Consider the following 26,138-nt stretch of genomic DNA (forward strand, 5'->3'; position numbering starts at 1 on the left):
TAATGAGAGCTGTATAACTCATCTCCTTCTACCTTAGGCCACAAACTTATCAATCACCTCTGCTGTGGACACTTTCTGGAGGTCCAAGATCCATTTGCTCCATAACCACTGGACCAAGTGTGTAAATGTAGGAGGGGACTATGTTGAAAAATAAATGCGCTAGATGTTCTAAAATTGACTCCTACTACCTTAGGCCACGAACTTATCAATCACCCCTCGTACTTTGGCTTACCCATAGCCCTCTATTTTTCTAAGCTCCATGAATCCATCCAGGGGCCTCTTAAAAGACCCTATCGTTTCTGCCTCCACCACTGCTGCTGGCAGTGTATATCAAAACATACAGTAACAATCAGTATACCCACAAGTGTCACCACACATTCCAGTACCAACACAGCATGCCCACAATGATTAGCAGAACACAGAACACAAGCAACAGCAAAATAAGTCCCATTCCTCCCTCCCACCCATGCACGTACACAATCATCTAACCCCAGAACAGGACATCTTCTTTGTCCTCCAGCGTACTCTGACTTAGGCTGACAGACATTGCGTTTGGACTTACTTTTTGAAACTATATTTAATTATTACTATATTAAGAATACTGCTAGTATCATTTACTACTATATTGAAACTACATTTCAATAATACCAATGGTTCAAGCTGACCACTATTCAAAAGGTCAGACATATCACTCTTCCAGTCACAAGCAAAATTACACAGACTTTTCCACAAAACAAACCTGAAAAAGTCTGCCCCAAACTGGGATGCAGTTGCCACACTCAGGATAGGTTCAGAAAGCTCCCACTCAAATGCCAGGAATCCTGCAAATAAAGAAGAATTCCATGTTCATGGAATCAAAAATGAGTTTTTAAAAAATCAGGAGCAAGATATTTGACCAAAAAAGTAACACCAAAAATAAAAACCCTTCTTTACCCTTCTTCTGGAAGAGCCACAGCAAAATACAACCAGCAGTCTTTCAGCCACTAGGGAGTGTTGGCCAGGAATGAATAGATCAGGGGTGGCGAACCTTCTTGAGAGTGTGTATTGCCAAATTGGCAATAATCTTTTTTTAATTAATTTTTTAGATTAAAAAAATGTCTCTGCATGCCAGGATAAAGAGATTATCATTGATTAATTTTAACAATACTTTAAAGAAAAATAATGAGTCCTATTGCAAATTCACATCTCACTGCTCCTGGGTCATTAAAAGTAATTTGTTGCTACATTTGACAGTAAATATTATCATTATGTATCTTTTTTTATTGTGGCTGGGTTTTAAAGAATTGAGAGGTGGTACTGCATGCCATGTGCCAACATAATCTTTACGTGTGTCATAGGTTCACCACCCCTAGAATAGATACTACATTGATGGGCTGGGTTTTCGCAGAGACCTTGCTGCTGTCAAAAAAAGTGCTGCTAATATGGGAACTTCATCCCGTTGTACCCTTGCTCCAGAAAGAGGGAAGCGTTACAGTAGTGCAGGAGTTAGCACTACTGCCTCACAGGTCCAGATATCCCTGTTCAGTCCTAACCTTTAGTGCTGTTCATGTGGTTTTCTATCTATTTATTAGCTTTGTGGTTTTCCCCTCACCGTTCTGGCTCCCTCCTCCTCCTGTCAAAGACGTGCAGGTTGATAGATTATCTAACTACTGTCAATTGCCTCGGTTGATAGCTAGATAATTGTGATTGCGGGAGTATGGACATGGACATAGTGGGCCGAAGTATCTGTTTCCTAGTTACTTGGTTTACTGCTGCAAGTTGCACTGTCTTTCTATAGACAACATTAAAATTTGTGATTTCTATTAAGCTCTTTAAAACTACATTAAGGAGTTTATTAATGTTGTTTTAAAGCCAGAGAAAGTAAATTTCAGGGACAAATTGCCATATAATGCAGAAGATCATGGAAATTGGTCTGAAAGTCTCGTCGTTGTCAATCATGCTTTATGCTACTTCCCTAATAATCTAACCATATAACTGTTCTCTATTAGCCCATTTAGGCAGTTGTCCTAATAAGCTAACTAATTAATTTACAAATTCTATTGCAGGTGTACTGCCAATAAATGATGGTCCCAGTCTCCAGTCCCAATTTGTATAAAATCAGATTGGCAATAAAGTCCATTGTTAGCCTAAGTAAAGAAAGATAAACCATAATCTTTGATTGCTTTCTAATCAGTTGCACTAAACATTGTGCCAGTGGAGGACATGGATGAAGTTGGGCCTCAACTTTTTACACACCCAATTACTGTATCAGCTCTCACAAGCCAGGCATACATGTAATTGAACTGCCTGAAAATCTGATGCTGCTAATAACAGCAAAGAGATTTACTTTAAGTAGAAGGATAGAAGAAGTAGAAGGATTAAGTAAAAGGATTTAATATAGCTGTTAGGAAGGGTTTAAACTAAGTTGGTAAGGGGAAGGAAACCAGGGTGTTAGGATCAAGGAAGAGGAAAATAGTAATAAGTCAAAGATACTGTGCAGCAAAGATGGCAAGAAGGACAGGCAGGTGAATAGACAGGATAATTTGGTGTGCGATAGAAATATAGCAAAATCAGTAACAGATACTGATCTAAATGTACTATACTTAAATGCCCACAGCATTAGAAATAAAGTGGATGACCTTGATGTACAGCTACAAGTTAAAAGATATGACATAGTGGCCATCACTGAGTCATGGCTAAATGATGGATGTGATTGGGAGCTGCATGTTCAAGGATACACTGTGTATAGGAAAGATAGGAAGGTAGGTAAAGGGGGTGGCGTGGTCCTGATGGTAAGCAATGATATCAAATCACTAGAAAGAAGGGACATAGGATCAGAAGAAGTAGAATCCCTATGGGTCAAGTTAAGAAATGGCAAGGGTAATGTTACGTACCCTGTAACTGGGTTACCAAACCAGCAGAAATGGAATACATGTTGGAGTCTGTAATTACTACTAATGAATAAACTTTATTAGCAAACTAAGTAATACAGTACAAAAATAAAATGCAAATATGTATATATTACAGGTTAGCATTTTTTTATATATATATATACACACAGAAGTGTGGTAAAAGGAATCAAAAACCAAGCTCTTCCAAAGTCTAGGGGTAAATGAATAGTCTTAGGAGATGATGAAAGTTCAGTTCAGTTTAGCTTAGGCCGAAGTAGTTGCTGGAGTAACGTGAGAGAGAGGGAGGGAGAGGGAGATGTGAGCAGCTGCAGCAGGCAAACCTTCCGTTGTCCTCTTGTTCTGTTGTACTGATGTGGTCATTCGGTTATGACCCCTCCGTTCTCAGCTAGACCGTTCTTCCGTGGTGGACTCGTCACTCTGGCATGAGTGGACACACACACAAGCCCCCACCGGTCCTGCCATCACACTGTGAGCTTTGTGACCGATCTCCCGATTCGGTCCTCCGAGCCCCCACCTTCCTGTAGGTGCACAACACTCTTGCAGTGTCTCGTGGAGTGGCTGCCGGTGTATCAGCAGACCCGTCTTTTATCTCCCCTGACGAGGTATCAGCCATCCATCAACTGACCATGTCCGTGTCCATCAAACTAGTCACTCCCTCCTGTCTCAGCAGGCACCTGGCATCACTCTGCTGTGTCAGCAGAGATCCACACAAACAGGCCAAATGTCCTTGGCGTTAAAGTCAACAATTAGCGAAGAAGCCATAATACTAAATCATCCATTTTAATCCTTGTCTCTCTCTCTCTCCCATCTGCAACAGGATGCCTCCTTCATCTCTCTCTCTCTCTCGTTAGCAGCATAGTTCACAGGGGGGTCAACTCTGGACCCCATCTCCACCTGGTTTTCTCATCACACATAACAGTAAAAAGACACTAATAGCAGTTATATACAGGCCTCCAAACAGCAACCAGGATGTGGACTACAAGTTACAGCTGGAAATAGAAAAAGTGTGTCAGAAGGAAAATGTCAAGATAATTATGGGAGATTTTAATATTGAAGTGGATTGGGAAAGTCAGGAAGCTACTGGATCTCAGGAGAGGGAGTTTGTAGAATGCCTATGGGATTGCTTACTGGAGCAGCTTGTCCATAAGCCCAGCAGGGGATCAGCTGTTTTGGATTGGGTGCTGTGTAACGAGCCTGAGCTGATTAGGGAGCTAGAGGTAATGGAACCCCTTGGAAGTAGTGATCATAATATGATCGAGTTCAGTTTCAAATTTGAAAAGGAGAAGCTGGTATCAGGTGTATCAATATTTCAGTGGAACAAAGGAAATTACAGCAGTATGAGAGAGGAATTGGCCCAAGTTGATTGGAAAAGTAAGCTAAATGGAGGGACAGTAGAGCAGAATTGGATGAAATTCCTACAAGAAATAAGGAGAGTGCAGGAAAAATATATTCCAAGAAAAAAGAAAATCATAAAAGGAAAAATGACACAAATGTGGCTGATGAGAGAAGTTAAGGCTAAAATAAAAGCAAAAGAGGCAGCATACAAGGAAGCAAAAATTAGTGGGAAAACTGAGGACTGGACGAATTTTAAAAATTTACAGAAGGAAACTAAGAAAGTCATTAGGAAAGAAAAGATGAATTATGAAAGGAAATTGGCGATTAACATAAAAAAGGACTAAGAGTTTTTTTAAATATATGAAGAGTAGAAGAGTGACACAGGTAGGTATTGGACCTATTGAAAAGGATGCTGGAGAAATTATAATGGGTAACGAAGAGATGGCAGAGGAACTAAATGAGTATTTTGCATCAGTCTTCACAGTGGAAGACATTAGCAACATACCTGATAGCCAGAGGTCTCAGGGAATAGAATTAGGTACAGTCAAGATTACTAGAGAGAAAGTGCTTGAGAAGCTAAGTGGACTAAGGATAGATAAGTCTCCCGGACCGGATGAAGTGCAACCACGGGTTCTGAAGGAGGTGGCTTTGGAGATTGTGGAGGCATTGGAAATAATCTTCCAGGAATCAGTAGACTCTGGCATGGTTCTGGAGGACTGGAAAGTCGCAAATGTAATTCCGTTGTTTAAGAACGGGGGGAAGCAGCAAAAAGAAAATTACAGACCTATTAGTCTGACATCGGTAGTTGGAAAGTTATTGGAGTCGATCCTCAAGGATGAGATTATGAATTACCTTGAGGTGCAAGACAAAATAGGCCCAAGCCAACATGGTTTCATGAAGGGAAGATCCTGCCTCACCAACCTATTGGAATTTTTTGAGGTAATCTCAAATGAGATTGACAAGGGAGAGGCTGTGGATGTTGTGTATTTGGATTTCCAAAAGGCCTTTGATAAGGTGCTGCATAACAGGCTGCTTAATAAGATGAGGGCCCATGGAATTACAGGAAGGATATTGGAATGGGTGGAGCATTGGCTGATAAGCAGAAAGCAAAGTGTGGAAATACAGGGATCCTATTCTGGTTGGTTGCCAGTTACTGGTGGTGTTCTGCAGGGGTCGGTGTTGGGGCTTCTTCTTTTTACACTGTATATGGACGATTTAGATTATGGATTAAATGGTTTTGTGGCTAAGTTTGCGGATGACACCAAGATAGGTAGAGGAGCAGGAAGTGTTGAGGAAACGGAAAGGTTGCAGAGAGACTTGGTCAGTTTAGGAGAGTGGGCAAAGAAATGGCAGATGAGATACAATGTTGAGAAATGTACGGTTGTACATTTTGGAAGAAGAAACAATCGGGTAGATTATTATTTAGATGGGGAGAAAATTCAAAAATCAGAAGTGCAAAGGGTCTTGGGGGTCCTAGTGCAGGATACCTTAAAAGTTAACCACCAGGTTGGATCGGCAGTAAGGAAAGCGAATGCTATGTTGGCATTCATTTCAAGAGGAATAGTGTATAAGGGTAAGGAGGTGTTGATGAGGCTCTATGGGGCACTGATGAGACCCCATTTGGAATACTGTGTGCAGTTTTGTCCCCCTATCTTAGAAAGGATGTGCTGATGTTGGAGAGAGTTCAGAGAAGATTCACTAGGATGATTCCTGGAATGCAGGGACTAACATATGAGGAGCATTTGTCGGCTCTTGGATTGTATTCATTAGAGTATAGAAGAATGAAAGGGGATCTCATAAAAACATTTCGAATGTTAAAAGGGCTGGACAGAGTAGATGTGGAAAGGCTGTTTCCCTTGGTGGGTGAATCCAGGACAAGAGGTCGCAGTCTTAAAATTAGAGGGTACCCATTTAAAACAGAGATGAGGAGAAATTTTTTTAGCCAGAGGGTCGTGGATTTATGGAATTCGTTGCCACATACAGCTGTGGAGGCCCAATCATTGAGGGTGTTTAAGGAGGAGATTGATAGGTATCTAATTAGTCAGGGTATCAAGGGATATGGGGAAAAAGCCGGAAATTGGAACTAGATAGGAGAATAGTTCAGCTCATGGTGGAGTAGCAGAGCAGACATGATGGGCTGAATGGCCTACTTCTGCTCCTTTGTCTTGTGATCTTGTGATTGTATTTAAGTCTAGAGTATGATTGTTGATTGCCAAGTACGCAATTGTCAATGCCAAGTACGTCATCATCCAGTGCCATTTTGTAAGTGGAAATCAATAAACAGTAAACTAAATAAATAAATAATTGAAATTAATCCGTAAAAGTACAGTAAACATAAATATTGATGGATTTAGCCAAAAAGAACTGGCAGAAATGTTCTACCTGGAACGTCAGATCTCCGAGGAATGAATAATTTATAGCACGGGGCATCTGACTGTTCTTTTTCTCAGACCTTTGCTGGGATATTAGTTAAAAGCTGCAGTTCCAGTGTGGATGGCACTTGACCTGAGTTCCTTAGATTTCTGGGACTGGATTATTCCTGTGATCGCAGCACTCTTCAGAGTATTCTGTTACAATCCTCCCTGGTTGCTGCCCGAACCAATAGCCAAAAGATCTCTGGTCCTCATGGTCTACCCAGTACCGTTGAAGTGTTGACTCTTACCTCAGTCAGCTAACTTGGGTTGGGTAAATGACCACACAAATCTTAATTAATTAAAATATTGTACTTTATTATATCAACACAAATATTCATGGAAATTGTTTTGATTCCTGGCCAACAACTTAGATTCCGGAATGCCACTGTTTCTTTTGTACCACTACCCACCCAACTTTAACATCAAAATAAGAGGTTTCCTGTTGGTCAAATGATCAGTCTATCTTCTCCCTGCCCCAGATATGGGGGTCTTCTTTGTGACAGTTAGTCTCCAGAGTTGTCACTGCTCTACACTCAAAATCCTTTGTTATTAATCTCTTGTCATATTAGTTGTGCACTCTAATGCTTCTGTTCTGTTTGTTCTGATTTATTTGGCCAACTTGTTTTCACTTTTTATTGGCCCTGGCCCAGGACTACAGATAGCATTACCTCGTTACTCTTCTCCCAGAGAAGGACTTCCCATGCTTTTCCCTGAGTCTGGCCATTTTAAACCAGTTACACCCAGTTCAAGTCAGACCCTGGGCTCAGGATACTACAGTTCAAACACAAGCTGCTCTTCTATATGTCTGCAGTAGGTTGCTGGTAGAGGTTTTGTTATGTTCACTTCAAACTGCTCTGGTCCAGCAATCCCTGAGCAAGGATGATAGTTCACAAAATGGTAGTTGTAACAACAGTGTCACAAAATAGTGGCCTCCATTTCTTCTGCCACATGGTAACAGCAAATATATTCGTTTTATCTGCATTCACAGGCCTTGACACATTCCAATTAACTAGTTCGCAGATTTTTAATTCCTTCATTGCCAACAGAAGCAAAATGATCAACTACAATATATTTTTGAGCCTAGTGGGCACTGCTGCCTGCACTTTCAATGTGAGAGCTGAAATAATTATACAGTAAATATGGTTGGCATTTATGGCTCCCCTTTCAATAAGTACCCATGTGAAATTTCCTGAAGAATACACGTTGTTAGGCTCACCCTGCTTCTATTCAGTGCCATTACATTGCCTGCACTATTTATAGATACAAACATGTCGTCTGTCTTCATATCCTAGTACTCCTCATAGAAAACAATGCAGGAACAACACAGATATCTGGGAACTGAGCATCTCAAAGCAGCACAGGGGAGGAATTTTGTGGCCATATCTGCTATTGAAGTTAATTATGCCATTTTGTTAGAAACAGCCTCTCCGTTATTTCTTGTCCTTGGACAGACTCCTGCCCTTTAGGTTTAGTTAGTATATAACAAAATGGTGTTTCTGTATTAATGCTCTTCAGAACAATATCAGTAGCAGATTTTGGACAAATGTGTGACTGTACCTGCAATGTGTCTCTTATCTGAACTTTATGAGGAAAAAGCATGCTATAAATCAGCAATGATTCTTTATTCCTTGCAGATGATCAATGTTATTGAAGAGTACATTGATGATTTCAACCAGACCAGTACAAACAAGTTGAAGCTCATTCTTTTCATGGATGCCATCCAACACATCTGTAGAATCAGTAGGATTCTGCGGCAGCCAATGGGCAATGCCCTGTTACTGGGAGTCGGGGGCAGTGGAAGACAATCCCTTACCAAATTGGCATCCCATATGTAAGTAGTAATAAGTTACATCTGTTTGATATGCCACTGCCCTGAATAATTGTGCAATGAGGATAAAAAGTGAGACATGGCCTGCTTAAGACTTAGTTTGAACTACTTAGCTGCTCATCTTAATTTAGCACTATCCAGACAGAGATACTTAATGAAATCATAAATATGTGATATATTCTTAAACTGAAAAATCTAAATAACCCCGCTCGTATGGGAGAAGACAAGGTGAGTAGCAAGTAAAGGGTAAATAATATGGAAGTTAACTTTTAATGGCATGTGAATTAGAATCACCAGTTATACTCTGGTAAACTCCAGTTTCTCATTCATAGATCTTACCAGAGTTTCATTTCTCACCTACTCTCTTTAGTGGTGTTCCTCTTCCACCCACAGAACTTCTGCAACTCTCCATTGTATTTATTGTGTTTCTATCCGTGTTACTTTCCAGAATCTAAAACAAAGAGTCACTGTTTAAAAAGGAGGGTTCAGTTGCCCTTTTAAGCCTAATGAGGTAAAGTTTTTCCTTTGCAAGACTTTGGAATTCTCTTCTTCAAAGGACAGTAGAAACAGAGACTTTAAATGTTTTTAAGGCAGCAATAGACTGAAAGGTTACTGGGAGTACGCAATAAAGCAGATTTGAGTTTAGAATTAGATCAGCCATGACCTTATTGAACAATGGAGCATGGAGCTGAATGTCTACCCTGCTTCTAGTTTATAATCCCCTTACAGGTACATCCTCCTACTGCTTCCACTTATTTGTATGCTTTATTTTGCTTCTAAGGCCATCTGTGGAGATGACTTTATCTGTTCCTTATTAGATCTCCCAAAACATTTCACTTCACATTTCATGGGTTCTGCTGTTGCTCTGCCCAACTTCTCAGCTGATCAACTTCATTTTATAGCCTAAGACTACTCTTGTCACTATCAACAACACCACCGTTTCACATGGTAAACATACTAAACAAACTTCTTTCATTCAGACAGTCCATAATAAGTCGCAACAATAATCGCTGCTAGTCACAGGCTTCCAATAACAAAACCATCCTCCACCAGTATCCTCTCTCTGCCTTCACTGCCTCTTTTTGGGGGTCTTTATATAACTCCCAGTTATGGTTTCTGTCCTTTGCTGTTTCTCAGTTACATCCAAATGTTTATCGTACGTTTTGGTTTTCTGATCAAAATTCCTCAATATCAGGACTACCCAGCTCCTTCCGTGAATTGCCTATTCATATTCTTCATCACCTTGCAACCTTGATACTATAAAATTGCCACTAGATAACATTATTTGTTCTGTCAATTTACCTGTGCGTGCTTTCAGATTAAAACCCTTTAATTCTGTGAGCATCATAAGATATAGGAGCAAAACTGGCCCCTTCAACCTTTGAGTCTGCACTACCATTTGCTCAAAACCGATTTATTATCCTTCTCAACCCAAGAGACTGCAGGTGCAGAATCCAGAGTTTTGTCTTTGGCTACAACTGGCAACACTTTGGGTGAATAAATATGAAATGCATCTGGCTCCTCATATTACTAACATTAGACTTGATGGATTTAACAAACTTTGGTATATGTTTTTGGAGGTGCCAGCAGCTGAGGAACTGGCACACACTCAGCATTTCAGTGAAGCTGCATCATAGAGCCATTGCATAATTGTCTGCCTTTCTCCAAAGAACACTACACGTAATATCCCTGACTTTGAAGAAGGGAAGACCCGTTGCAGAGAGAAGAGAACTTTACTGTATTGTTGCATGTGAAAGTAGAGCTATCCTCAGCACAACTTGCCTATGGTGGCAAAGAAGTTCTTTTGCATTAGAAAATACATACTAAACATGTGATATAAAATGCTTTGTGTGAGAGGTCCACAGTGGAAAAACTACGTGTGCTGAAAGGCCAAGACCTTTCACGGTTCACATTTGCAAAGTCCTTTCATTCAGAATTAGCACCTTGGAGACTGCTTCAGATCACTGTGCTTTTGTGGATGCAGCCCCTTCCATTGGAAATGGGAGGCTGAAGATGATCTCTCTTCACAGCTAGAACTTTAGATTTTCTGCATCATTTCTCTTGGGGAGCAAACTGGCTTCGGTAGTGCGAAGATTATAGTTTTGTCAGTTTAATGCTTTCCTTCATTATGAACATTCTTTATCTCTTTCTTTAAAATGCCACCTTGAGGCAGAAGAGGATGAATTTGATTGTCTCACATACTGCTAGACATGCTGGAGAAAGCAGCTCATACTTGAACCATAACTCACCAAAATGAATGGTCTATACAAATACGGTTTATAATGATCAGAACATTTTTCTCTTAACCTCCTGCACCTGTTGCTCTTGATACTGGTCTAGATACTGTAGTTGACACTGTATGTACCTTCAAAGCAATGTAAGAGATTTTATTCATTGAAACTGCTTATGCGTTAGTACTCCAGCTTAAAGAGTTTTTTTGTCACTTGCTTATTTAAAATTATCTGTTTATTTTACCAGGGCTGAATTTGATTGTTTTCAAATTGAACTTGCCAAAAATTATGGGCCATCAGAATGGAGAGAAGATATCAAGCGGATTTTGCTGAAAGCAGGAGTACAATACCAACAGATCACCTTCCTCTTTGTAGACACGCAGGTATATTTTTTTCTGAATTGAAAATATTTAATGAATACAGAATTAACTAATAACGCAGATTGCACCAAAAAAGGGGGTGGTGCGGTAGGGTAGCAGTTAGCACAACACATTATAATGCCAGCTGTAAAGATTGGTGTTCACTTCCTGCCACTATCTGTAAAGAGTTTGTACTTTCTCCCCATGACTGCATGGGTTTCCTCCCGTATTCCAAAGACTTACAGTTGAGGTTAGTGAGTTATGAGCATGCTATGTTGGCACCAGAAACATGGCAAAACTTGTGGGCTGCCCAGCACAATCCTTGCTGATTTGATTTGACACAACTGATGCATTTCATGGTATGCTTTGAAAATAAAATTAATCTTTTTCTTTATGAAAAGGAAGAGAATCCGGGCAAAGGACAACAACAAACTGGGAGAGCAGTGATCATGATTTAGTGTGATTTAGCAGAATGACAAGAAGGACAGGGGTTCATCAACGGGAATTTTTTTAGGGTGGAATACTAAAATAATTAAGCAAATCTAGTTCAGAAACAACAAAAGAACAATTAGAGGCATTCAAGGAAGAGATACTTGATCTGAATTCTCACAAAGTCCACAAATTAAAAAACTAGGAAGAACTGAATGGGATCCAGGATCAGCCATGATGGAATGGTGGAGCAGACTTGATGGGCTGAGTGGCCTAATTCTGCTCCTGTGCCTTATGGTCTAACTCTGATCACCATTTTACATTTCAGGTTCTGGAAAATCAGAAGATGACTATTGTACTTTTCTTTAAAAAGTGAATAAGGGATAGGTTAAATTGTTATCATTCTGCCAGCCCAATATGCATTATAGAAAAACGCTGAGCGTTGCTGGAATTTAGAAGAATTTGGGGGGGGGGGGGGGGTGCTGGTGTCTCATTGAAATCTATTAAAATGAATATTAAAAGATAGAATGGGCGTGGAGAGAATGTTTCCTTTCTGGGGGAGTCTAGGATCAGAAGACACAGCCTCAGAAATGAAGTATGTTTATTTAGAACAGAGGTAAGGAGGAATTTCTTTAGCCAGCATATGGTGAGATTGTGAAATTCATTGCCACAGATGGCTCTGGAGGCCAAGTCGTTGGGTATATTTCAACTGGAGGTTGATAGATCTTTGATTAATAACAGCGCCAAAGGTAATGGGGAGAAGAATGGGATTGAGAGGAAAAATAAACCATGGACATCAAGGGAAGAACATTATTTCAATGGTTGGAGTTACAGTCAGCCCTCCTTATCCGTGAATTCCGCATCCGCAAATTCAACCAACCGCGAATCGCGAAAACCCGGAAGTGCTCTTCCAGCACTTGTTGTTCAAGCATGTACAGACTTTTTTTCTTGTCGTTATTCCCTAAACAATGCAGTATAACAACTATTTTACATAGCATTTACATTGTATTAAGTATTATAAGTAATCTAGAGATGATTTAAACTATACGGGAGGATGTGCATGGGTTATCGTGGATCAGGATCGAAAAAAATCGGAAGTCCTCTTACTAAGTAAGTCGGACCAGGTACACCCAGTATTATTTAGTGTCAGTTAGTCAAACGTTTGCATTTGTATATAGCATATATTTTACCTTTCTATGCATATAAAACACTTAAGAACATGTGTTTTAGCGCCAGACTCGGGAAGTTCCCAAGTTCGATCTAGTGACAGATCGCTATGGAGCGCGCTCTCCACCGTGCCGGGTTGATGTGGAGGATCAAAATCCCAAAACCCCAAAACCCAATAATTAAACCACTACGTTGCTTAGTAATAATTGCAGCTTTCATCGGGGCACAGCCTTTCTCACTTTATCCTTTAAAATTGTTCCGATCGTTGACTGACGTAGCATAACACTTTTCCAATGACCAATGGTGTTTCACCTCTTTCCAATCGCTTCATTATTTCCACTTTATTTTCAATCGTTATCGCGATTATTTTCGTGAACAGAAACACTGCGGATTCAGCTCTCTGCCGCTGGGTCCTAATGTCCAACACACTGAGACAGGTTAAATAAGGGACTTGAGCATCTGCAAATTTTGGTATCCGCGAGGGGTCCCGGAACCAATCCCTCACGAATGAGGAGGGCCAACTGTATATGTAACACAAAAAAAGATGTAGTATTTGGAAGCAACACGAGTGAATCTGCAGATGCTGGAAATAAATAAAAACACAAAATGCTGGCAGAACTTAGCAGGCCAGACAGCATCTATGGGAGGAGGTAGTGACGACGTTTCAGGCCGAAACCCTTCATCAGGATTTCAGGATGAAGGGTTTCAGTCCGAAATGTCGTCACTACCTCCTCCCATAGATGCTGTCTGGCCTGCTGAGTTCTGCCAGCATTTTGTGTTTTTATGTAGTATTTGTTGTTCAGCTACCCCGTCATCAGGTCATTGATGTGAGTTCCTCAAGCAGTACCTTATCCACAAACATGCTCCGCTACTTCATCATTCACAATTGGGCCAGATGCACACTGATGACTTTTTAAGAAACTGAACCAGTCTATACTTGCATGCAGCAAGACTTGGTTTGAAAAGTAACACATAGTATTTTGCCATACATATGGCAGACGACCACCATCTCCAACATACTGTTTGCATTCAATGTAATTCCCATCAATACCCACAACAACCAAAGAGAAGAAAGAGGGTTTTGTTGCTTTAAGAATCAGCCATAATCCCTCTAATCTTCCATAATGTACATCAAAATTATCAACCTCATCAATCCTCTTAGTTACCTGCCCTAAAATCTTCAAGCTAGTGAATTAGGCATGGTGCTTCCCTTAATAAAAACATGCCCACTGGCATTGATTTCTTAAATTCATTTTTCAGGATTGGGTATTACTAGCAATGTTGGCAGGTATTGCCCATTCCTAAATCCCCCTGAATAGTTGCATGAGGAATTCAACTCATGGCCTTTCATGAGGAATTTTGAAAGACATCCGCATTGGTGATTAGGTCACTTTTGCCCAAACTAAGATGGTGGATTTCTTCCCTCAACACATACTATCATGTTATGGTAGTTCTGTAATCATTGTTACTAATTACTAGTTTGCAACATTCAGTGTCAGCTCCTTTATTTTTGGTCATATGTCAATGGTTTGGATTGTTTTGAGGGCTGTAAGTAAAAAGCTTGCAGAGGATATCAAAACATACTATGTGGTGTATAGTGAGGAACAGATTGGAAGAAGGTATTAATTAACCCATTGACAACTTGTAGTTACTCTTTCTTGGTTTTACCAGATTCTTTCTCTTTGTATCTCCCCGTGGGCTTTTATACATTTCAGGTTACATCTGGAGAGATGTCACAAAAAGACGGAGGCTCTTTACACAATTCTAATCAATTCTCCTCTTCAGTTTTTTAATTCAAAAACCCAATATACTGCTTGTTTCAGGCTGTCCTTTTAAATACCAAAGAAATTGACTTAGTCAACCTGACCACAAGCCCAAAAACAATGTGGATAGATCAGAAAGACATGGACAGAAGTGCAGTACATTTTTGCTGAGTTTTCTGACATTACTAATCATTTTCAAATCCCAAGAATGTCAGCCAATGGTTCTGAAAAAATGTATTCATGTTTAAAAACAATAGTCACTAGATGTTTTTATATCTTACTTTCTAGAAAACATAGTACATGGAAGATTTAACTGTATAATAAAGTAAAGCTCTGACTTTACTTGTTGACAATGTATATTGTGAGGTTGAATGAAGTCTTTTTAATAGCAGGCCCTGAATATTTTGCTGTTTCCTTAGCTTCATAACATTAAAAACTCATTGCTTATACATACAGATGATACAAGCATTTGTTAAACATAGGAGGAGACAAACATCAATTAAAATGACTGGCCTCTTCATGTTTTGATCATGAAAATCAAAATTTGAAATACAGATGTTGTATATTGAAAAGTATATAATTAAGAAAATCTCAGAATGAAGTTATGGATAATTTGGTGGGGAAATACATATACCTAACTAACTGAAAATTATTTTCTAGAAACATAGTAAAATAAGTAATTTTCTTTATTTAAATGCAGCTTAAAATTTATAATTACTTTTCTGTACAGCTTCATAGTTTGATAATTGATGCACCATCAATAACTCACGCTGAGACTTAGGTAGTGAGATATCGGCTTTTATTGACTGAAGAACAACACTACATCCTGGGGAAATGAGGGAGAGCAGCAGGCCACAGTCGCCTTTATACAGGGGTCTGTGGGAGGAGCCACAGGGGCAGTCAGCAGGGTCTTGGAAGGAGCCACAGGAGCAGTCAGACAGGTATATCTAGTTCACCACAATAATCCAGTAGTTAAACTCAGCTGGAAGGTTAGATAGAATTTAGGTAGTTATGGTGCTTGTGCAGCCTTCTCAAGAAGGAAACGCATTCCAGATAGAAAAAGCAAATATGTAAGTATTCAATGTGCGAGTATCATGCTGTTTTATCGGCAAGTTACTTCTGCTCTTGAATAAACTTATTACATTACATTACTTAAAAATATTAACATACTACTTAATTCCAACTTTTATCATTTTTATTTTCATAGATCAAGGAGGAGTCATTTTTAGAGGATGTCAACAATATCTTGAACTCAGGGGATGTTCCAAATTTATACAGCTTTGATGAGCTGGAGGTAATCTTCACTGCAATGAAGCCTGTTGTATTGGACTTGGGGCAGCAACCAACTAAAGCCAATATGATGGCTGCATATACAAAACGAGTACGCAATAATATTCATATTGTACTATGCATGAGGTGAGTATTTCTCAAAGTATACTTTCAAAGTTGGATTGTATGTTTTGAAAAATCTCTGTCAAGTGACAACTATATCCTCCATTCCTAATTAATCCCTTGTATTCTATTTTCTACTACATTGAAGTCAAATTCTGTCACTTGCCTTCATTGCAAATGCTTCTGTTCTCTTCTGGGTGCTAATAGAAGTATTCGGTGCACTCAGAAGAGTACTGAGGAATCTCTGAGGGAAAATATGTGGGTTTGATTCAACAGCTTGTGTTATTTTTAAAAAAACAATGTATGTTGAAGTGTAAGATTTGGCGAGGGTTCAGTGTGGGGAGGCACTGTGGCAGAGGCAATGGGGAAAAGATCAAAGACTCAACCAAACACATGTTAGTAAGGAAAGTTAGTTACATTAATTCAGGCAGAATTAATATGTAATAGCACTAAAGCAAGGGTTTCGAACACCAGTCAGCTGTTGCCATATCATACTTGGATGTCAGATGGAGAGCACACATGGAAGTGACATTAGAGATTGATTCCTGAAAACATATTTCAGCTCAGCCTGTTTTGACTTCTGCCAACAGGGAATCATATCATGAACTTCTGTTTGACTTTGTTCCCTGTTCCAAAAAGCTAGGCTTCTACTGCTAAATTGTACTCTGCTTTTTTACTAAATTTGCTTGATAATTTAAAAACATATATGTTTTATTTCTATTAGATAATCAGATAAAACTGATCATGTCATTTCTCACCTATTTTATTTCTATTAATTTGTTCAGTTCTTAACTTTTTAACATGAGCATTCCTTAAACAAACTGCTGACCGACATCTTTTATGAATCTACCAATTCCCACGGTTATCTTGACTATACCTCTTCCCTCCCTGTCTCCTATAAAAATGCTGTTCCTTTTTGTAGTTCCTTCATCTCCACTGCATCTGTTCCCAGGGTACAACTTTCCTTTCCAGAACATCCTTCTTCAAAGAACAGGGTTTCCCTTCCTCCACAGTTGATGCTGCCCTTACCCATATCCCTTCCATTTCCTGGACATCCACACTTACCTCATCTTCCCACCACCTTAACATCTTCCTACCACCCCATGAGCCTCTGCACCCACCACATCATTCTCCACAACTTCCACCATATCCAAAGGGATCCTGCCATCAAAAATATCTTCATCTCCCTCCTTCTCTCTGCTTTCCGCAGAGATCACTCCCTCTGTGATTCCCTTATCCATTCATCTTTCCCCACTAATCTTCCTCTCAGCACATCCCTGCAAGCGGTTTAAGTGTACACTTGCCCATTCACCTCCTCCCTCACCTCTATTCAGGACCTCAAACAGTCCTTCATGTGAGGCAACACTTTATTTGCAGTCTGCTGGGGTCACGTATTGTGTCCGGTGTTTCTGATGCGGCCTCCTCTACATCTGTGAGACCCATCATAAATTGGGGGGGCCACCAAAAGCGGAACTTCCCAGTGGCCGTTTTAATTCCGTGTTCCATTCCATAAACTGTCTGATCCTTGACAGGTGTAGCACTTGCGCTTGCAGGGATAAGTGCCAGGTGGGAGATTTTTGGGGAGGGATGTTTTTAGGACATCTTTCCCTCTCTACCCCTCTCTGCTTTTCACAGGGATCGTTCCCTCTGCGACTGCCTGGTCCACACATCCCTCCCCACAGATCTCCCACCTGGCACTTATCCCTGCTAGCATAAGTGCTACACCTGTCCCAACTCCTCGTCTCTTACCACCATTCAGGGCCCCAAACAGTCCTTCCAGGTGAGGCAACACTTCACTTGTGAGTCTGTTGGGGTCATCTATTGCATCCGGTGCTCCCGGTGTGGCCTCCTCTACATCGCTGAGACCTGGCGCAGATTGGGGGACCGCTTCGTCGAGCACCTACGCTCCGTCCGCCACAACAGACAGGATCTCCTGGTTGCCACCCACTTCAACTCTGCTTCACATTCCCATTTGGATATGTCCATACACGGCCTCCTCTATTGCCATGATGAGGCCAAACTTCAGTTGGAGGAACAACATCTCATATACCGTCTGGGTAGTCTCCAGTCCCTTGATATGAACATCGAATTCTCCAACTTCCGGTAATTCCCTCCCTCTCCCTCCCCCCATCCCACCTCTACTCTGTCTCCTCTTCTAGCTGCCTATCACCTCTCATGACTCTGCCTTCTTATACTACCCATAGTGCTTTCCCCTTAGATTCCTTCTTCACCTCTCCTGCCTATCCCCCTCCTGCTTCCCCTCCCTCATCCCTTGATCTTTCCTCTGATTGGTTTTCCACCCTCCCCCACCTTCTTTATAGGGCCCCTACCCCCTCCTTCTTTAGTCCTGACAAAGGGTCTCGACCCGAAACGTTGACTGCTCCTTTCAACGGATGCTGCCCGACCTGCTGAGTTCATCCATCATTTTTGAACGTTTTAATAAGCCTTTTTTTCCTATGGAGGCTAATTTATCTTACGAGGAAGCTATGACTTGTTTTCCCATTAGATAGTGTTACGAATGAGGAGCAACTCTGATGAGCAGAAGGGTACAGAATCACCAATGCCCCCCTCCCCCTTTTTTTTGAGAATCGCAAAATCGCTATTATTTCGGGTCTGATACCCAGGAAATGAGAGAGATAAACAGCTCATGTCAGTAATGAAAGAGAGACAACGCAGGGATACACAAAGGTGGAATGTCTCCTCCTAACAAAAGCGGAACGGAACCACTGATCACTGCTATTGTCTCTTGGAGAAGGAATTGTGTATTGAGTACTGTTCTATTCATTGAAACCCCTCAGGGGGCAACCAGAGAGGTCTGGTTGAGGGATTGCATCATCCCAACCTGACTGACACCTGAGACCCCGTGAGTGGGGATAAAAGTAGGGTCTGGGGAACACCCCTCAGACGCACCAGGAGAGACGCTACGAGACCGGTGGGGGCTTGTGTGTGTGTCCACCCTTGCCTGGGTGACGAGTCCTCCACGGAACAGTCTAGCTAAAGGACGCGGAGGGGTCATACGTGAATGGCCACAACAACAACGCATCAACGGATCAAGATTGTAAAAGGAAAGTCGGCAAGTCAATAGCTGTTACTCTCTCTCTCCAACAATTGCAACACAGTGATCAGCAACTACCGCAGCCTGCATGAACTGAACTGAATTTTATATTTCCATCGGACAATTCATTATCCCCTAGACAACGATAGAGCTTATTTCTTATTGATTATTATTATACCCGCACTTTTAGGTTTAGTATTGATGTCGTATATTATCTGTATATTTGCATTGATATTATTTTTGTGTATTTTTACTAATAAATACTGTTAAAAATAGTATCATCAGACTTCAACGGATACTCCTATCTTTGCTGGTAAGATACCCAGTTACGGGGTTCGTAACAATAATGATGTTGTAAAGCAGAATATATATATTCCTTATCCTTTAATAAAGTCCTTTGCACAATATACAAACTTAAACGTGTGATACATGAAAACCTCTGGCAAGGTGTGTGTAGCAAAGATATTCCAGTGAAAGGGATAATATCCTTAAAGCAATAAAAAACAACGTAATTGCAGATGCTGGAAATCTGGAACAAAAGCAAAAAAAATGCATGAAACCCTGAATACATTAGGAAACATTAGGAGGAACAGTTGATTCTCTTTCCGCATCAGGCTAGGGAGCTGGCCCAACAAAATTTGAGGTCATTGGTTATAGCCTCCAGTTTACACATGTACTGTACAAACATATCCATCATATTGTTAAGTGAATATGTGCACATCCTGAGCCCAGGTATACATGGCCCAATGAAGCCTTCAGCCATAAAGCCCTGAGTCAGGTGTATACAGGCAAGCCTGAGATTCGACGAATAGGCCTAGAGACGTGGTGATATCAATAAAATGCTGGAGATTCCAGATCACATCCAGAGAGTTCTCAGATATTCCTTAGGGATGCTGGTGTGTACGTTCCTTCCTCTGACCATCAAAAGAATGTACACAGACCAGGAATTATTTTCCTGCAAGTGACTTTTAAACAAGTTAACTCAATTTCTTTTTACTGTAAAGTGACTGGTAATTGAGGCAACCAATCTGAGTTAGTCAAATTGAAATATTTCCATGTCAGATTAAATTGCTGTTGAGTTTTAACACTGATTTATTGACAGTCGTATATTTTTTGTGACCTAACCTGCAAGATCAACATGGTAATGAAATAACCTGTTGAAATAATCTGTAAATTGATCTCACAATCTGGTTTATAAAATATATATAAATATATATAACTTCTGTATGTTCTTTTATGGGGTCTTTAGTGTACCGGTAAGTAATTTAGTAAACATTTGTGGTGTTTTCATCCCTCAGTCCAATTGGGGAAGTGTTCAGGGCCCGACTGCGCCAGTTTCCATCTCTTGTAACATGCAGTACCATTGACTGGTTTAATGAATGGCCAACTGAAGCTCTCCAGTCTGTTGCTAATGCCTACCTAGAGGAAATGCCAGAGCTTGAAGCAAGACCAGATATCATGAAGGCACTGGTGAGGCTTCATCTATTACAATCTTCAGATTTACTCTAATTCCCTTTGTTTCTACACGTGAAACATGTATTTCTTTGTTTCTTCTCTCTAGGTTCAGATGTGTGTATCTATTCATCAAACAGTTGCAGTTAAATCCTTGCAGTACATGCGTGAGCTTTCCAGACATAACTACATCACACCGAAGAGCTACCTAGACTTGCTCAGCCTCTTCTCTGTACTGATTGGTATGAAGATACAAATGCTGACAACAGACAAAAAAAGGATGAAAGGTGGCCTAGACAAGGTGATGTTGTACATGTTGCTGTGTTAAAATAAAAATCCATCATTAAGCTTTTTGGATGTGGTAGTGTCTACACCATGAAGAGCAGGTATATTCTAGGTTTTATTATTGACCTGTGCTAAGATAAATAATAGTCACATATGCATTACAAGTACTTGTATGGTAGGAAATCCAAAAATAACTTGGCATGATGGCCTGCTGAGAACCTTTTGTTAGCTGGTAGGGCCTGTACTTACTGGGGTTTGGAAGAATGAGGGAGCATCTCATTGAAATCTATTGAATATTGAAAGGCCAAGATTGAGTGGACATGGAGAGGATGTTTTCTAGAGTGGGGGAGTCTAGAACCAGAGGGCTCAGCATCAAAATGCAGGGGGACATGCCTTTAGAACAGAAGTTATGAAAAATTTCTTCAGCCAGAGAGTGATGAATATGTGGAATTCATTACCACAGATGGCTGTGAAGGCAAGTCATAGGTATATTTAAAGCAGAGGTTCAAAGGTTCTTAATTGGTAAGGGCATCAAAGATTATGGGGAGAAGGCAGTTGAGTGGGTTGAGGGGTATAATAAACCAGTCATGAAGGAATGATGAAGCAGACTGGATGGGCAAAATAGCCTAATTCTGCTCCTATGTGGTATGTTCTTATGATCCTTGACCAAAGAACTGCAGCTGCATTCTTCTTTTCATTCCCACCACTCCCTTTGCCAGCCTTCAAAAAATCCAACATTAAGCTTTTTGGGTGTGGTAGTGTCTACACCATGAAGAGCAGGAATATTCTGGGTTTTATTATTGACCTGTGCTAACTAAGACCAAAGGTTGGTACATATTACTTCACACACAGATGTGGCCCGAGAAACTTCCCTCCTTATGACCTCATCAAAGGCCAGGCAGGTGCTCTGGCTTTCCCAGTGCAGATAAAATTTTAATTTCCATATTGTTTGAGGCAAGTTCATTCACCTAATGAGGTGAACTCAGCTGTAACACAGGTTTTGACAGACTTGGGTGTTTGCAATAAAAGATATATTATGTGGTGTTCTACTACGTGATTACACACAAAATATTTTAGAACTGGTATCATGTTGGCTATCATCTTCTAACAAGGCAGCTGGGAGATCATAAAATTTTAGGTACAGTGAACATGATTCTATGAAACGATATGCCATTTGACTAACTCGTGAGCATTGTTTAGGATGTAACTAGGAGTTCGATAAAAAGGAGCCAGCAGATATACAGATATAGTAGTGCAGTATTTCTGGATTTACAAAAAGCATGCGGTGCCCTGTATGCAAGATGAGTGTTGATGGCATTGAAGGTAATGTTTAGTATAGAAAGGAGAATGCTGAAAGAGGCAAAACACAATCACTGGTGGTGCTTCAGATGTTTATAAAGTATGTTAATGACTTTGATGGAAGTAACTAAGAAAAGTGATGAAGACAGAAATGTAGACATGGTTTGCATAGACAAGTCCCGCCATAGAAAGTTGATCCAGAAGGTTAAACACAAGAGATTTAAGGCATGATAGTAAACTTGAGTCCAAAACTAGTCTGGTGATAGGAGCTAGGAGGAAGTGTACTTTCTTACTCGAAGTCTGTAACTAGTGGTATTCCATAGAGACCTTTGTTGTTTGTGATATATACACTGTAAGTGAGAATAGAGAATATAAACCTCTTATTCATAAGTTTGCAGATTAAATGAAAAATGGTTGTGTCATAGATTGCAAAGAAGGCTGTACAAGGAGACAGTAGGACATGGATGAGTTGGAAGGTTGGGCTAGAGCAACGGCAGATGAAATTTAGTGCAAGCAAGTATTAGGTAATGCACTGTAAGACATCACCTTCTGGTAGAATGTGTAGAGTAAGTGGTAGAAACCTAAGCGTTAGTGTAAGGATACCCCTAGGTGCTAGTCCTTAGCTCGCCGAAAGTGGTGACATAGGTAGTATGTTATATGCTTGCCTTTATGGGCCAAGGTTTTCAGTATTAGAGTTGGCTGCAGCTATACAAAACATTGGTTAGACTGCACTGAGAGTATTGTGTACTATTCTGGTCGCCACACTACAGGAAGGATGTGCTAGCAATAGAGAGTGTGCAGATGAGATTCACTAAGCTGTTGCCTGGAGTGTATAACTTTGCTTATAAAGAGAGATTGGGTAGGCTGGGTTTACTCTCACTGGAACATAGGAGGCTGAGGGATGACCTTAGACGTTATAGGGGCATAGATAGACAGGATAGTCAAAGTCTTTTTCTCAGGGAAGGGGAACCTAGAACTAGAGGGCACAATTTAAGGTGAAATAGAAGGAAATCTGAGGAGAAGTTATTCACAGAGAATATGGTTATCTGGAAGATGCAGATACAATTACATCATTTAAAGGGTATTTGGATAGATGAATAGTAAAGGCATAGGAGGATATAGGCCTAATATAGGCAAATGGGATTGGCATAGATAGGCATCATAGTGGTGTAGATGAGGTTAGTTAAAAGGGCCTGCTTCTGTGTTGTTTGACTCTGACTCTGATTCTGTGAAGAGAAGCTTTGCAAATGCTGGTGATACAAAGATAGATGGAAAAATAAATTGTGAAGAGTATAGTATACAGTGGATTCTAGTTAATTGGGACCCATCAGGACCAGTACATTTTGACCAATTAAGCAACTGCCCCAATTAGCCAAAGTTTCATTGAATAGTTAAAAAGATATACGGAAGAAAAACCAAGTAACACATTATGTCAGAGGGGAGACTTGCATCTGACAATCTTACATGTAGTGTCCCGTGCGCATGCTTTCTCTCTCCCTCTCTCTCTCTCTCTCTCTCCTCTCTCTCCCCCCTCTCTCTCCCCTCTCTCCCCTCTCTCTCTCCTCTCTCTCCCCTCTCTCTCTCTCCTCTCTCTCTCCTCTCTCCCCTCTCTCTCCCCTCTCTCTCCCCTCTCTCTCCCCTCTCTCTTTCCTCTCTCTCTCCTCTCTCTCTCTCCTCTCTCTCTCATCTCTCTCTCCTCTCTCTGCCCCTATCATCTTAGCACTTGGACCAGCTATAACCTAGCTTAAGATAACACTCTCACATTTGCATAAAGAAAGTACCCTTTTTTATACCATTCAAAACTCCTACATTATGCCTTGGTGTTACCAGCTGCACCCCCTCGTCTTTTACAACCTTCAGCAGAGACAAACATATTTTGTTACATTTTCCACTATTATGGCTCTCAAAACATTGCTGTGTACTAATTCTCTTTTACTTTCTCAAAACAATCACGCTTCAAGCTAACTCCATTTTGTCATAAACTTTATTTAACTCTTTTCTTATATGTCCCAAATAAATGAAGGGAATCCTGGCTATTTTCTCAATTTGTTTTTGTTCTTTAAGAGTTGTCTCAAATAAGCACCTGCCCAATTAACCAGAATCCACTGTATGTAGAAAAGATATAGAAGGATTATGGGTGTGCAAAAGTATATCAGATGGAGTATAATGAGGAGAGTGTGCAATTATCCACTCCCATAGAAATATTGGAAAATTAAAGAATGATTTTTTATTAGTTTTTTATGCATTTTCTACATCACTACAGATAGAAAAAAAACCCAAATCAAAATGAAGAAAATTAATACAGGTCAAAAATAAACATACAATAATAATATAATACAAAAAAAGAATGATTAAAATGAAATGAAAATATAATTGTCAATGTCAACATTTTTCAAATATCAAAATCAGTATGCAGGTACAGCAGGTAATAAGGAAGGCTTATGGGATAAGGGTCTTCATTGGAAGAGGAATGGAGAACAACTGAGAATGCAACCAAATCCTAACATATTATTTTGGGCTCCTTATTTAAGGAAAAGTATCTTTGTCTTGGAGCCAGTTAACTGGATTAATTTCTGGGATAAGGCTGGTTGTCTTTGAGCGACATTTCAGCATATTAGGTCTATACAGTCTGGAGTTTAGAGGAATGAGGGTGATCACGTTTGGGCAATTCTGGGCAATATGCAAAACTTTTTTTTAAACAAGACTGTGTGTACTGTTCTGAGTAGGCAGAGTGCCTTGATTGTGTCAGTAAAGAAAACATTCATGTCTCCTTTCTGTTCAGGAATTAATCATAAATGTAAGACAAATATGGTTGGATTAAGTAAGAACTTAACTGGGAAGCTGCTGTAAGGACTTCCCACCCAGTGAGGGAATCTGGAATTAGTAGGCATCACCTCAAGATCAAGGATGGTAATATGAAATTAGGGAAAATTTAATTTCAAAAAGAGTTGTAAATCTTAAGAATTCTTACCTCTGAAAGCATATGCCAATAAGAATAGAGGAGAAAGAGATAAACAGGGGAATTAAGGGTTGTGAGATCAATTGAAGCCAGAGATTAGAGCAGTCATATCTTATTGAATGGCAGATCAGACTCAAGGGGCCACTTTGTCCTATTCCTTATGTTATGAAGAGCTAAATAATGACAATTTGTCAGTGCATGCAAGGCTAAATCAATGAAATTTATTCTGCATTTTATTTTCTGATGTAGCTGCTGCGCACTGCAGAAGATGTGGCTAAAATGCAGGAAGAGTTGGAATCAACTAGGCCCCTTCTGGAGGAGGCAGCACAAGATACTGCAACAACAATGGAAAAGATAAAGGTACAAGAAATTTAATGGTCTTATTGATATCATTTCAAGTTAAAATAGTAAATATTGAAGTACAGAACTCTGCAAGCAAAAGTACTCCTGGTCTGGCAAGAAGTTTACATCCAGCAGTGTTAATGTGAATATGTAAGAAGCGTCTGGGCAGGAAAAGACAAGATAATGGATCAAAACTGCTACAACAGAAGCAGCCAGAGTAGCACAACTGAATATATTTTCCATTCATCTCCTTAGCTTGCACCAGATAATGTCTGAAAAGATCCAAAATAATAAAAAAAAACAGGCCTAGAAATTCTTAAATGCTTTGCAAAGCATGTTAAGTTAGTGTTTAATATCATCATCAAACTTCAGGACCTGGGTTGCTGTACCTTCCTCTGAAACTGGATACTCAGTTTCCTTATCAGCAGACCTCAGTCAGTGAGGATTGTTAACAACATCTCCCCCTTGCTGACCATTGATACAGGGGTACCTCAAGGCTGCTTGCTTAGCCCCTGCTCTGCTCTCTGTACACATATAACTGTGTGGCTAAGTGCAGCTCCAATGCCATCTTGAAATTTGCTGATGACATTACTGTTGTTGGATGAATCACAGATTGCAATGAGTCTGCTGACCGGAGCAAGAGAGGTTACCTGGTTGACTAGTGCCACAATAACAACCTTGTGTTCAATGTCAGCAAAACTAAAGAGCTGATTGTTGACTTCAGGAAGGGGAAGGAGGGTGAACATGTGCCAGTTTTTATTGAGGGATTGGCAGGGCAGAGAGTCAGCAACTTTAAATTCCTGGATGTTAATATATTGTATAATCTGCCCAGGGCACAGCACATAAATGCAATCATAAATAAAGCATGACAGTGTCTTTACTTTATTTGTAGCTTAAGGAGGTTCATCTTGTCAAGGAACATTCTAACACACTTCTG

General features: G+C 40.2%; 1 protein-coding gene across 1 annotated transcript in view; it reads left to right on the plus strand.

Moving 5' to 3' along the window:
* Positions 1 to 26,138, plus strand: part of dnah1 (dynein, axonemal, heavy chain 1) — a 367,482-nt gene that overhangs the window by 247,334 nt on the left and 94,010 nt on the right. Inside the window, exons 48-53 of the mRNA XM_073072534.1 lie at positions 8,275 to 8,471; positions 10,947 to 11,082; positions 15,625 to 15,833; positions 20,163 to 20,334; positions 20,426 to 20,617; positions 25,109 to 25,219. Coding sequence (XP_072928635.1) covers positions 8,275 to 8,471; positions 10,947 to 11,082; positions 15,625 to 15,833; positions 20,163 to 20,334; positions 20,426 to 20,617; positions 25,109 to 25,219 — 1,017 coding nt within the window. The remainder of the gene's footprint in view (positions 1 to 8,274; positions 8,472 to 10,946; positions 11,083 to 15,624; positions 15,834 to 20,162; positions 20,335 to 20,425; positions 20,618 to 25,108; positions 25,220 to 26,138) is intronic.

The sequence above is a fragment of the Hemitrygon akajei genome, chromosome 19 (genome assembly GCF_048418815.1).
Source record: "Hemitrygon akajei chromosome 19, sHemAka1.3, whole genome shotgun sequence".
NCBI lineage: Eukaryota > Metazoa > Chordata > Chondrichthyes > Myliobatiformes > Dasyatidae > Hemitrygon > Hemitrygon akajei.